A 13,717-nucleotide genomic window follows, 5' to 3' on the forward strand; every position below is an offset into this window, starting at 1 on the left:
AGCATGTGGACGGGTAAGGAATCTGGGGGTAACAAGGAGTCTTGGGGTTTCCCAATTTATTTTCCCACAGTCTCCTATGGAAAAGATTACAGTATTTAACCTCTGTCTGATATTTTTGAAAGAAAAAGAAGTCACACAGTATTTTGAAACTCAAGCTATCAGACAACGCCAACACCTCGTTAATGTCACTATAAGCCTGTGGGCTTGTTATTCATCATTGAATGTTACCTGGGAGCTCCGCCTGCATCCTCTGTCCTGAGGTGATGGCTGGGGCGCCACATGCCGGATGCCTTCAGCAAAGCCCTCCCTGACTCTGTTATTTGAGAACAGGAACGCCTCCACCTCCACCATCCACAAAGCCTAGTGAAACGGGGCATTCTGATCTGCTGTCCTTGGTCCAGATGCAACTCACTAGATGTGCTTGGCGGCCTTGTTGACTTCTGCATGAATTGGTTCAGGGTAACATTCTACATCCCATGTGAGCTGACCACACTTCCGTTGGAAATCTGAGATCTAATAGTTACTCTTAGTCTTTTCCAAGACTTAACCCAATTTGTTAGGAAATTTCAAGCAAATGGGATGACAGGCAAATACACCATCCTGGTCTCTACCAGCATCTCAGCTGCTGCAAAACATAGACCTCAACAGAGCTCTTAGCATTAAAAGTTAGCAATAGAAACACAAAACCATGGAGACTAAAGAACGATGAATGCCAGGTACTAACTAAGGAATAAAAACGCATCCTCGACGCACAAAGGATGTAAGGAACCAGAGGGAGGTAAGGAACCAGAGGGAGGGAAGGAACCCGCAGCCACTTGCTGTGGAATTTATGTTTCCATAAGTGAAGCATTAGAATTCTCACATCGAGAAGAAACTATTGATATGTACGCTCCCTAAGGAAGGATTCTCAAGAGGCCCATTCCAGATTTAATAATAATCCATATTCTTTCTCTGAAAAGGAAAACCGAATCTTTGATTTCCTTATCACCACCACAGATACATGAATCATTAAGCTGCAAACCAGCAGAGGTTCAGTTTATCACATGCCACCTAGAATCTTTAATAAAATACATTCTAAATAATCAATTCATGAAGAGTCAACATTTCTTACACTTTTGTGATAAATGTCTACCTCTCGCATCCATCATAAACTGTACGTAAACTGTGGCAGCAAAGATGAAAGAGAGCCTCTCCAGTTTTCTCGTGCTATCATGTAAATACTTAAACATGGACAAATAGCATCTGTGCCCTCCCATCGGTCACTATTCTAGGGGGACTCTGTTGCATCCAGCAACATACAGGCTTCATTCAAAGCACTGCACGCCTAAAGATGCAGGCAGTTTCAGCCTATCTTCTGTGACACCCCAATCCTTTAACCCACCTGGTCTCAACAAGGACACATGCCATTGGCTCAGCCATCCCCACTAGACAGGAGAACACAGAGTGTATCACTAGGACTAGCCCTGCCCTCTCTACAATGCCATGAAGCAGTGCCCTGAGCTTTTAAGAGAAACAGGACATTTCTCAATTCTCACATTCAAACTCTCCTTTGCAAGAGACATTGCCTAATGTTTTCAGGCTGAGGACAATTCAAGAAGAAACAAACAAGCCTATGCTACATGCATTAAAGAAGAAACCCTAACCTCACCAGGTATGTTGTAAATAAAAGTATACATTCATTGCAGAAATATAAGCTGAGTATGAATAGCATCAGGCGGCTGTAAACATGAGTAGCAGGACATACACAGAGCACCCCACTCCTTCTAGAAACCGTGGCCATAATCTAAAACAGGAGTGGGCCAACTACATCCATGGTCCAAATCCAGCCTACAGTCTGTTTTTGTAAATAAAGTTTTATTGGAACACAGCCACGCCCATTCCTTGACTATTGCCTATGGCTGCTTTCATGCTACAATGGCAGAATTGAATTGTTGGGACGGACAGTCTGGCTCGCAAAACTGAAAAGATTTACTGTCTGGCCCTTTGTTTTAAAGGTCCATTCATTCAAAATCATTCATTCTTTTGAAAAATGTAGTTATTTGGCACCAAAGGTACTCAATACTAGGTGCCATGCCAAGCACTGGGCTATAGCAGTGAACAGACAGGCAAGTTCCCCGTTCAGAGGAGCTAAAGGATGGAAGAACAGGACCATTTCACCCAGAGAACAAAGGCTGAGGGAACTGTTTAGTCATCGCCACTCAGTGTGTTCTGATTTCAGAAACCTGCTATTCTCTATCGCTCATTGCCAAGGGCAGAATAAAGAATGATAAGCTCCAGCCATATCATTGGAGATTTCAATTCGATATTTTCTAAAGGTGCTTGAAGTCAAGTCATAAATTGCCAGAGCAACTTGTGAAATTTTCCCTTGGACTTTTCTCTTAAGACAAGGTAAAATAAATAAATAAATAACCACTTGCCTGGGGGCAAGGCACTGAGGCAGGACCCTACTGGCAACAACAGAATGGCGTGTCCCAATCCTTTCCAAATTAAAGTGTGTGTGAACCACATGGGGCTCATACTAAGACGCAGACTTGGATTCTGTAGATCTGGGTTGGGGCCTGAAATTCTGCACTTCTAATACCCCCCTGGGTGATGCTGAACATACCAATCTTTGGACCACACTGAGGGTAGCAAGAAGCAATACTGACCGCTTCAGTATTTGCGCCGGTCTCAGGTTTTGCGCGAGTTACAAGGTGTTGAATTACGAAGTGCAAGGAGGACGTGGAAGGTTATTTCATCTGTCCAGGAGAAAAACCTCATGAAGCAGAAAGGCGCTCTTTCATGAAATCACCTGCTTTCCCTCTTCCACTCCGGCCTTGCAGTGAGGGAGGGCATCCACAGGGAAGCTCAGCAGCCAGAAACCCACACACCCGCACAGAAGGAAACAAGGGGCTGGAGCCAGCGGCCATCAAAGCAGCCTCACCAGAGCTGCTGCGTGAGGAGCTCGTTCCTTCTTTAACTCGTTTAGTAAAATTTTTCTCCCCAGCTCCTCCTGGTAGCAAAAGAGCCCTTCATTTACACCTCTGTTTTCCCCATGATTTTTGCCCCAGCGTGTGGGAAGCAGAGTGGTATGAGCCTACTTAGCCTGTAACCCATATCCCTGCCCTCTGCTGGTGCCTAATCCACGCCAACTAAAGTGAATGGCCGCGACTATCCGAGGACAAGCCTGGAGATTCGTGCTGACTGAGCATAAATTCACACAGACATAAGCCACAGCCGCCAAAGACGGGAGGAAACTTCCCCAGCAACGTTCCCCAGCAATGAAAGATGCAGAGAGGATCAATATTTGATGATTCAGTCAAGTGATGGCCAGAGCTACTCTTCACCCAAGGCAAATAACCATGTCTGGTCACTTACCAAGGGGAAAAGTATCTATTATGGTCTTCCAATGCCTGCCCGGTTTCTGGGTGAGGCTGTAAATTATGCTTGCAAACATCCAGGTTGTGTGACCTGGGTAATACCTCACTCAGTCCCTGCTGTGTGTTGGGGACCAAACAGAGAATGGCCCTTGGTGAATTTCGACAGTGGTATTCAAGGGTTTACATTGTAACTGAATATGCTAAAATTTCCATTCCTGTCCTTATGGGCTAACGTGCAGTGATGTTGAGGGACTGTTATGATAATAATTAAGTACAAGTTCAGCACGCCAAGTTGATATGCTGCTGCTCTACCTTCATCAGGGAGTTTCTAGCTTAATAAGGCTCATATCAAGTTTTAAAAAGGAAATTACAAAATATTGTATGTATTGTCATCTACCAGAGATACAAGGAAGGCAGAAACTACAATCACACTTCCTGCTACATATTCCTGGCACATCTTTTACTAACAAGCTTCTCCCCCAACACCAGTGGCAGAAGAAGGCTTGAATTTCTCCAGGTTGCAGCATCTAACGGCACCAGATCTGGGTATCTGGAAGTCCTCACGTTTTGGTATTTGAGAGACATCCAGGACTCACTTTTCAGAGGGAGCACGAAAGTCCCCAGCCCTGGCAGCATTTGGCTTTGCTAGCAACCTGCTAGGAGTGTCTTCTCCTCAGCAATGGCCAGTGTCCTTCCTGACTTTTATGGTCCCCACATCAATGATGTGTCTGGAGATAAACCAACTCACTTCCTCATGTCTTCAATGGGACCAATATCCAAAACAGACAAACCTCTGTCTGCAAAGGTTCAAAGGAACAGCTCTGATGCTTGGAGGGTTGTCAGATAAAATACATGATGCCCAGCAAACTGTGAGTTCCACAAAAGCAACGGACAATATTTTAATATAGACATACTTGTACTAAAAAAAAAACTGTTGTTTATCTGAAATTCACATTTAACTGGGCATCAATATTCTCCCTTGTGTGTGTATGCACACATGTCTGTGCATGTACATACTAAATCTGGCAACATACAATCTGGCCTGCGTAGCAAGAGTACGCACACAGACCCTCGCTGCCAGAGTGGGTGTACCATGGAAGCTCGGAAGCTACGGCTTCAAGACAAATGGAAATGGGCAGTTCATGCTGGGAGGAGATAAACAACTCGTTATTCCTAAGTGAAAGCTCTCGTGTGAATGTATAGGACTCAACAGCTCTTGGATCAAATTGCAACTGAGGAGTGACAGCCAGTTACGCAGTGTGTTTGGGGACCAACTCCCAACCACTGAAGTGGACAGCGAGGGACCTGCTGTGTCTTTGTCTTGCAGGCCCTGGATGAAATGTGGATGACAATAGTATCTACCTGATAGGGATGTTACCAAGTAACTGAATGAGACGATGCAGATAAGATGATGCATACAGGACTGGATATTCAGTAAAAGTTCAAAAAATGATGCTGTGATTACTGCTGCTCTTGTCATTTGGCTGTAGTTAGGGAAGAGAGAGAGCCTTAAGAAGACTGAAAATCTGTGTTCCCCCAACATGTATATGATGAAAACCAACCGCCGCCGCCATGCGATGGTATGTGGAAGTGGGGCTTTGGGGAGGTGATCAGATCGTGAGAGTGAAGGCTTTCTGAATGGGGTTTGTTTGTGCCCTGATAAAAGGAACCCCAGAGAGCTCCTTCTGCCCTCCCACCATGTAAGGATGCAGTGAGAAGATGGCCATCTATGCACCAGGAAACAGGCCCTCGCCAGACACCAAAATGCACCAGGAAACAGGCCCTCATCAGACACCAAATCCGCCTGCACCTTGATCCTAAACTTCCCAGCCTCTAGAACCGTAAGGAATAAATTTCAGTTGTTTAAGCCACCCAGTCTATGATCTTTTGTGATAGCAACTAGATGTGGCTAAGACAGAAGGAGAAGCAAAACCAGCACCCTGCCAGGCCTTTGTGAACTCAGCAGAATGCAAACAGAAAGGGCTGCTCTTGCTTTGTTTTTGCTTTTGTTTTTGTTTTTGAGACGGCTGTCGCCCAGGCTGGAGTGCAGTGGCGCGACCTCAGCTCACTGCAAGCTCCGCCTCCCGGGTTCACGCCATTCTCCTGCCTCAGCCTCCCGAGTAGCTGGGACTATAGGCGCCTGCCACCATGCCCAGCTAATGTTTTTGTATTTTTAGTAGAGACGGGGTTTCACTATGTTAGCCAGGTTGGTCTCGATCTCCTGACCTCATGATCCACCCGCCTTGGCCTCCCAAAGTGCTGGGATTACAGGCATGAGCCACTGCGCCTGGCCTAGGGCTGCTCTTGCTACTTCAAAACGGAGCTAGCTTAATGTTATTTATTAGTTAAATTTTTAATTATATGAATTGGGTAGAAACATGCCACCAGGGATGCCAAGTAATTAGAAATTAAGGAAAAACTATGGATTTGAGCTCCTGAATTGATTCTACCAAAACACATCCAGGTAACAGGAAATTAAGTTTTAACTTGTTAGCATACCAGCAGAACGAGGCACAAAAATTCAGATGATGAAAAGCCAGCAGAGAGCCCCGGGAGATTCCCTGAGGTGCCCTTGAACAGACACTCCCTGCACTAGAAATGGTCATGAGACTAAGACACCTCAACCACCAGCGCTTGAAGCAAGACAGGAGAGGCAGCCCCACTTCTGAAACCAAAGACCTAGGTTCAAGTCCCAGATGCACAACCAATGAGGATAAACGTATCTGCCAGGACTGAATCACAGAGTTGGGGTGAGGTTTGCAGGAAGTGTAACTGTGGAAGCAGTTAGTCACTGGGCAAATCTACTTCCCAGAGCAAGGTCGTGTGGGGTAGATTCTGCAGACACTCTGTGGAGACTCCTTGTTACTTAGATTTGGATACCAGATACAGGCTTTCTAGCAGGGAGAAAATAAATACTCAATGTATCTTTTTTGAACTGGACAAGGCTGATAGGAAGGCAACCTGAACACTTCCTTAAGAAGGGTACAGATGGAAAGCAACGGCAATGTAGGGGAGGAAATCATCACTTCTGGCTAAAGAAGATCAGGGGAGATAGCCTTGGGGCGGGGCGGGGGAGAATCAGAAGTTATGAGGCTAAGACAATGTGGACCTAGACATGGGAAAAAAACAGCTTCTGAATGAGGAATACGGTAGGGTATGGACTGGTAGGTGCACAGTGAGGCTGGAGGGTAATGGAGTAAAATAATCTGTCCACAGACCAAAGACACATGTTTTTCTTTTAATTTAATTTTCTTATTATTATCATTTTTTTTAATTTTAATTGTACTTTAAGCTCTGGCGTACATGTGCAGAACATGCAGTTTTGTTACATAGGTATACACGCGCCATAGTGGTTCGCTGCACCCATCAACCTGTCATCTACATTAGGTATTTCTCCTAATGCTCTCCCTCTCCTAGCCCCCGACTCCCCGACAGGCCCAGGTATGTGATGTTCCCCTCCCTGTGCCCATGTCTTCTCAGTGTTCATCTCCCACTTATGAGTGAGAACATGCGGTGTTGGGTTTTCTATTCGTGAGACACATGATTTTTTACTAAAAGTAGAAATACGTATTGTATGTGAAACACGCAGCGCCTCCCTGCTGGTTTGTTTGCCTTCTGTGAGCTTCTGCCCCTCGTTCATTTCATTAGGCACCTTACCTCCACCTTATCTATTTATTGCTGTTTTTCAAACTTGATTTGGGCACCATACATGTTCATGGCTGGATATTTAAAATGTTTTCCAGTGGCTGCAAGCAAGATACCAATTTATCTTATGGCTGCAAGCGGAGCTGAAATGATCTGGCGTTGCCACAGGGCAGACAGTTATTTCATGCCCTGTTAATTCCTAATGCAGTAACTACAATATCATTCCTATTTTAAAAGAGGTGCTTTCTTTTTTTTTTTATATGTGGCCTAAGTGCCCAAATAAAGAACATCACTTCTAATGAGGCCAAGTCTCAAAACATAACCTCGTTACCACCACTGCCGTCCTAATGCCGGGCTTCTAGCTTTAAGGCAGTTAAGAAGTCAAAGAAACTCTTCGTTGTTTACAGGCAATACAAACACATCAGCAACACTGCGTGTTCTCTTCACATCTGAAAATGACAGTCAGACGTGAGGGGCTGGTGTTTCCACCCAAAGATGGTCCAGGCTAGGGGGTTCCTTCTGCCACAGAACAGGCTCAGTGGAGAGGGCTGTCTCTGTGCATGTGACAGCCATGAAACCAACAGCCTCTGTGCCGTGACCACCCACTGGTTCCAAAGGCAGAACATCCATGGCAAGTCATGCCTTAAGAGCCGAGAGGGCCGCCTTGCTAGGAGGATAAGACCTGGTCTGGATAGGCCTGGGGGAAATACTGACCCATCACGATTCTGGTTGCCTGTTGCTTCAAGTCACGTTGGCTGATTCTCAACAGACTCTGTTCATTAATATTTCCCAGCCCTCCTCTGTCACTTGACCCGCTCCCACCGCACCCCATTTCCTTATGCTCATGTCACTTCCTTCAGGCCAAGTCGGCCTCAGGTTCCCCTCCTGCATCCCCCACACAGGGCCTTGTAATTCTATCACAGCCCTCAAAACCCTGCATCAGGGTTGCATGATTGATTTTTTTAGTCTCCCCGTGAGATAGGGGACCACACGTTCTCTTTACATCACTGCATCCCAGCACCTATTGCCATACTAGGTGGATAGAAAGCCTCCAATCCCCAGTGGATGAAGGAAGGATGTGTGCTAAATAAATAGGTGCTGACTTCATCTGAAAAGTCTACAGGCCCCACCCGAGTACCCAGAAGGAACTGATATAAGGGCAAGAGCTTGAGCTTCAGAACCAAGCAGACCCAGGCTCAAGTACCAGCTCTGCCACTGACTGAGGTATGACGTAGGGCAAGAGACACCTTCTCTGAGGTTCAATCTCTCCACTATAAAATGGGTATAATACCATGTACTTTGCAGGGATGTGTTTATGAGGATTCAATGAGATGATATACCTGGTATATAGGAAATGTGTAAGCCCATGACTGTCCCAGTAGTAATTGTGTGGCTCCCATCTGTTGTGGGAACCCAGCAGCAAAGAAATTGGAGAGGACAAGAGCCCAGAGCTGCCTTGGGTTCTGGGACACCCAGCACTCTCAGCAGAGAAATGCGGACACAGGACCTAAGGCAGCCCCACAAGCTTCTGGGGCCAGAGAAAAGTATCATGAACTTGGAAGGAATTCTTCCAGTGTGGCCCAGAGAGCAGCATCACCTCTGACTAACCTCCCTCAGCTCATCCGACCACAAAGCTGCAGTGACCCCGGAACCAGGGTGATGCTTCACATCCAGCCCTTCGCTCTCTGAGAGTCTCCCACTCCCAAAGCTCCTCCACACTGTCAGGCACCAAAGAAGCTGGCATAAATCTGTATGGGGTGCAGGGCCAACTCCAGACCTGCTGAGATTTCATCTCCTGAAACAGTGACATCGCAACCACCCTCTTTTTCCTTCCTGCCAACCTTTGTCATCCCTGGAAACCTTATCGAGCTAGCTTCTCCTTGGCTTGCAGACAAGACAACTAATCATGGACCTAACAGCTCGTCAGCTTCAAAAGCAGCTGCCCCCATCCTGTGCCTGGCTGAGAAAATCAATGTGCCTTTGAATTGCCGTGTGTACAGAGGGCCCCAGCCTCTGAGAACAAAAGAAGCGAGATGGCTGAACAGTTCCATAAACAGGGCTGGAAGTTTTCCTGGCCTGAGGGAAGGCTTATAGCAAGTGATATATTAAACGGTAGATCCAAATATCTTTATCATGCCCCTGAACTGAGGAAAACAGCTCCGGTGGTAGAAAAATCACAGCTCCAAGACCCTGTGCAGGACTGTCCACCCCAACCAGCAGAAGAGTAGCTGGCTGGCGCCGTGCCTGACGTGATGAAGATGCTGAGTCTATGGGAACCGCCTGATTGAATCCACCAAAGAAGGATGCAGAGTCCAAACTCAGAAGCCCCCTCCTCCTGTGAGGTACAAAGCCCCATGGAAATCCCTGTTGCAATTTCCTGGTGGAAAGGACCAACCACCCACTGTGCCAGAGCACACCCCCTGGGCTTCCCCACCCTTGGTCCAGATCAGAGGTAATGCAGCAGAAATGCTGGTGAGATGTGGGGGTTGATCTTGTCTGAAAAGGCCTTCTTCAGGGCTGTTTAAAAATCCATGTCCATGCCCATGGTAGACCATTCATAGCAACAGGCTCCCATTAACATAAGAAGGCACTCATCCTCACTAATAATTAAGACAAACTCAAATTCAAATAAAAGGGGGTACCATCTCTCATCTATCACTAAGCGAGAGGATGTGAGGAAAACTGTAATCTCCAGTTCTGGTGGGCATGTAATTATGCAGCCATAAGGCAGTGTCTAATAAACTGAACATGCTCAGACCTTACAACCCAGCAATTCTGGGTCCAGGTTGCCTATGTGCCCAAAAAGACGTGTATAAGAACACTTACTGAAGTGTTATTTATAATGCTAAAAAACTGAAAGGAATCTAAAGTGGGGGCTATGGCCAGGGAAATGGCTCAAGTGTTTATATAGTAGAATGCTACAAGATTGTGAAAAGGGATGAAGAGACCTCAATATCAACATGGACACAGCTCAGACCACAATGCAGAGTGGAAAAGGTAAACTGCAAACAATATGTAAATTGCACGTACACACACACACACACACATACACACACACACACACAGAGTCCCACCCGACTTTAAGGGCTCAGCTTGTATCCCATCTGACCTAGGAAGTGTCTCTGACCATTCCAGCCCACTCTGCACTCCCAGGATGCTTATCATAAAAGCCCAGGCTGCTCTGCCTCTGAGCACTATTGATGACCCTCACGTACGTCAAGCCCCTTCAACTTGACCATGAGTCCGTGGGGCAGAGAATATGACTCCTGTTCTCTCTGCTGACACCATAGTGCCTTGCACAAAGTAGGCACACAGGGTCGATATCTGCTGAGTGGCTCAGTGGGACAACTCGCTGAGCTCACGGGCAAGGCCACCACATAATGCATCATAGTAGGTGGGCTCTCTCTGAGAACCCAAAGCAAGCATCGTGTCACCAGCTCTTCCCGCTGCCCACACTGCCATCCATGTTAGGAGGTCATGGAAACCCCTCCCCATCCTGCCCGTCTCCCTTTCCCGAAGTTCTGAGGGGACAGACTGTTGCCTGCAAGTATGAGCACACAAATAACTCCAAACATAAATATGGCCTAACAAATAGCCACAAATCATTCTGATTCTATCCAGTGACAACTCTAATCTATAACATGAGGAAAGAAAACGAACACTGTGGGTTGTTTTCTCCCCTCGGCTTCTCAGCTGCTGCTGAGGAAGAATTCCACCCTGCTGTTACTCACGAGCAGAAGTTCCTGATGTACGTATTACTAAAGATGAAATATACCAGGGGCCTACGGGCACAGGAGCTGCCGTGACTTCCAGTTTGAATTCCCGCAGCCCTATTATTCCCGGTGCGAGCAGCCTCGTTGTTCGGGGGCCCCACCCAGCCTTGCCTCACTCTCTACCTCTCCCTCCAGCGTAGGAGATGAGGGTCCTCCCAGGAAGAACCAAGCCCTGCCTCCTTTGGCTCCCTGTGATGATGGCTAATGCGTCTGTACGATCAGCGGTCACCGTCCTAGAGGTGCGCCCAGAGCAGTGCGTTTGGGGGAATCTGCATTTTAATGTTCTGTGCAGTCAGTTAAACCACACTGTGCAAACACTGAGCACGGGAGAGCGCAGGAACTGGAATTTCTTGGATAGAGGCTTTTCTTTGTGCATCTCCATAAAGCATTGTTATTAGGTATTTAAAAAAAAAACATAAAACAAAAGTCATCTCTCTGTGAGGTCATATAATACAGGCCATTTGATGCTATTTTTAACAGCCATAAAAGCACATGATTAATACGGAAAAAGTCATCATGACAAAGCACGTCACAAAAAACATTGGCGTGGAAGGGCAACACATTGAATTCAAGTGGGTTTATGGTCCCAGCTATCCATCCTGTATGCTCGCAAACTCAACACACCAACAGACTCCAGAATGCCTCTCTTTGACCCGTTCGAAATAACAGGTGGATCACGAGCCAGCTTCTCAGCTCCGGGCCCAAGGCGGTGCCTTCCCTGTTCCCAGGGGAAGTTCCTTCCCAGGACCAGTAAGGAACGCAGGGAAGTGGATGCTAGTTAACCAGCAGGCCAAGACTTCACCTTGACTCATGCCCTCCCCTTCTACGGCTGTGACACATGGCTCAGGCCCTCAAACGATGGCAAAGAGGAATAAGGGAATTTCTCCATGGCTGCCCAAGGTTGAGAGTCTGTGGGGTGAAAACAACAGCAAGGAAACCAGTCTTTACCCAAGGGCCAAAACCCGAAGTCGGCCCAAGATCCCAAGATGTTTCTGCAGGACCCCAACCATGCAAGAATCATGCACACCTGTGATCCCATCTAATGATCTCAAACCTCTATTAAGGCTGACACACCCAGGGTTTGTCGGTGGAGGGGGTGAAGCCAGGCTCTGTGAGGGGCCTGCCAGCTTGGCAGGGGGAGGCCAGGGTCACCTCAAGAGGGAAGTTCCTTACGCTGCCTCCCCTCTTCCCTGACACTTTGCAAACTCTCAGTGCATCCAGAGGCTCTTCCGTGATAAATACAACAAATGAGTCCACAGGAAACTTGCAAATCCCCATCTATATAGCAATGACTCCCAAGAAACAGGAGTGCTTTAGTTCAATCCAGTTTCACTGAAAACTTGAATGGAGACTATAGGGTAAGAAGGTAGAAAAACGAAACAAAAGCAAAAACCAGGGTCTTGGCAAACAAAAATTCTTTGGACAGAGGTGACTCGCATCAAATTACTCCAAGCAATTCCATTCTCCACTGCAGCCTGCAAATGACATTTGTGCACCAAGGGAACCTTTTCTGCTGTTTACCTCCACTCCCTGGACCTTGAGTTTCATGTGGTCCTCTCTGGTCGTTTTCCCATCTTTCCTCTTTTTCCAGCAATACCCATCTTTCCTGTATTTCACTTTCTTCCTGTTGTAGAGTATCATTGAGCCATTCTGTGGTCTGGAAACAACAAATGGTTAAGTTACCAAGAGTACCAAGTAGAAGAAAAATTTATGAAGAAAGATATCGTCGACCAGTAAAAGTCTCTACAGAAAAGCAATATTCCACATTTGCTGGAACATAATTTTTCACCTTTTATTGCAGCTCCCTGGATTAACCATGTTTTATGGCCAGCCAAAATTTGCTTTGGATTTGGTACCTAATGAATTAAATGTGTCAATGATAGGCTTAAAAAACATCCTCTCCATAATAACCACAAAGTAATCAGGATATATGATGTGGGGGCCTGAGCTCTGCACTGAAAAGTAGGCAAAACAGAGACAGAAAGCAAAAAGAGCCAGGGGTGTCGTGGCAGCCTGCAATATCTTATCTCTTGTGGAAGGATTTTCTACACATCTTTTAATCCATCACCCAGCATTAGGAAATAAATAAGTTTAACGCAGACGCTAGATGACTATGTTAAGAACAGACCAATGGCAGAGCTATTCACCGAGGCCAAATGCTGTTGGTTCATTGCCTGCATTTAGATTACTGCTAGATATGAAAGAGCATCTGCGGTCTTGCTTCTCAAGCAAGCTAAGTACCCGATTCTTTCCCATTTGGGCTTCAGCTGTCAGGGGTCTCAGATACTGCCAGGTAAAGTCATCTATTCAGTCCACAGCCAGAGTATCTCAGGGAAATAGTGGCCTGCTCCCTAAATGCTAAGAGTTAGATGGTCATTCGTGTGATGATGAAAAAGGTAAAGAACCTTGAATTTGCCAAAAAGAAAACACGCGTCCACCACAGAGAGGAGAGGCTGATGACGTGCATATCTGCAGATGCGGTGGTCAGGTCACATATTTGGGTTTGGAAACCCCAAGGAGAGAAAGAACTAAACCCCTCTAGCAGCTGAGGGCAAGTGCTGTGATAAACCACTTTCAGAATAAAGTTTCAGTAGCTGTGGGCAGATCCAACGTCAAGGAAGACTCCCCCAAAATCTAGCAGCACCCCACGCAGTGCTGCACCACTCTGCATCTGAACGTGCAGCAGGGGAAGAGGAATGCCAGCGATTCTGCGCACCACGAGGCCAGCGCAGTCTTGCCACCTCACTCTCAGCCACGGCCAGAGAGCTCTTTACACAAATAAGGCAAATGAAGTGGGGCTTCTTCAGCCTGGCTTGTATGTTTCTCTGCTACAACGGAGGCGAGGAAACCATAAGTCAGCCATCTGTCCCCCGCAGGGCTGGGGCAAGACCCTCCAGCGCCTTTCTTTTCTTCTTGCTACGAACAATGGGCCATTTCACA

The 13,717-nt window shown here is 46.7% G+C and overlaps 1 protein-coding gene across 18 annotated transcripts in view; it reads right to left on the minus strand.

The window, feature by feature from the left end:
* CAMTA1 (calmodulin binding transcription activator 1) overlaps nucleotides 1–13,717 on the minus strand; it is a 981,226-nt gene that overhangs the window by 505,315 nt on the left and 462,194 nt on the right. For 16 of the 18 annotated variants that reach the window (XM_054662341.1, XM_024356107.2, XM_024356106.2 and 13 more), the window contains one exon: nucleotides 12,299–12,434. The exons of the other annotated variants lie outside the window; for them this stretch is intronic. In XM_054662341.1, coding sequence (XP_054518316.1) covers nucleotides 12,299–12,434 — 136 coding nt within the window. The remainder of the gene's footprint in view (nucleotides 1–12,298; nucleotides 12,435–13,717) is intronic. 18 annotated transcript variants of the gene reach the window in all.

Source organism: Pan troglodytes, chromosome 1 (genome assembly GCF_028858775.2).
Source record: "Pan troglodytes isolate AG18354 chromosome 1, NHGRI_mPanTro3-v2.0_pri, whole genome shotgun sequence".
NCBI lineage: Eukaryota > Metazoa > Chordata > Mammalia > Primates > Hominidae > Pan > Pan troglodytes.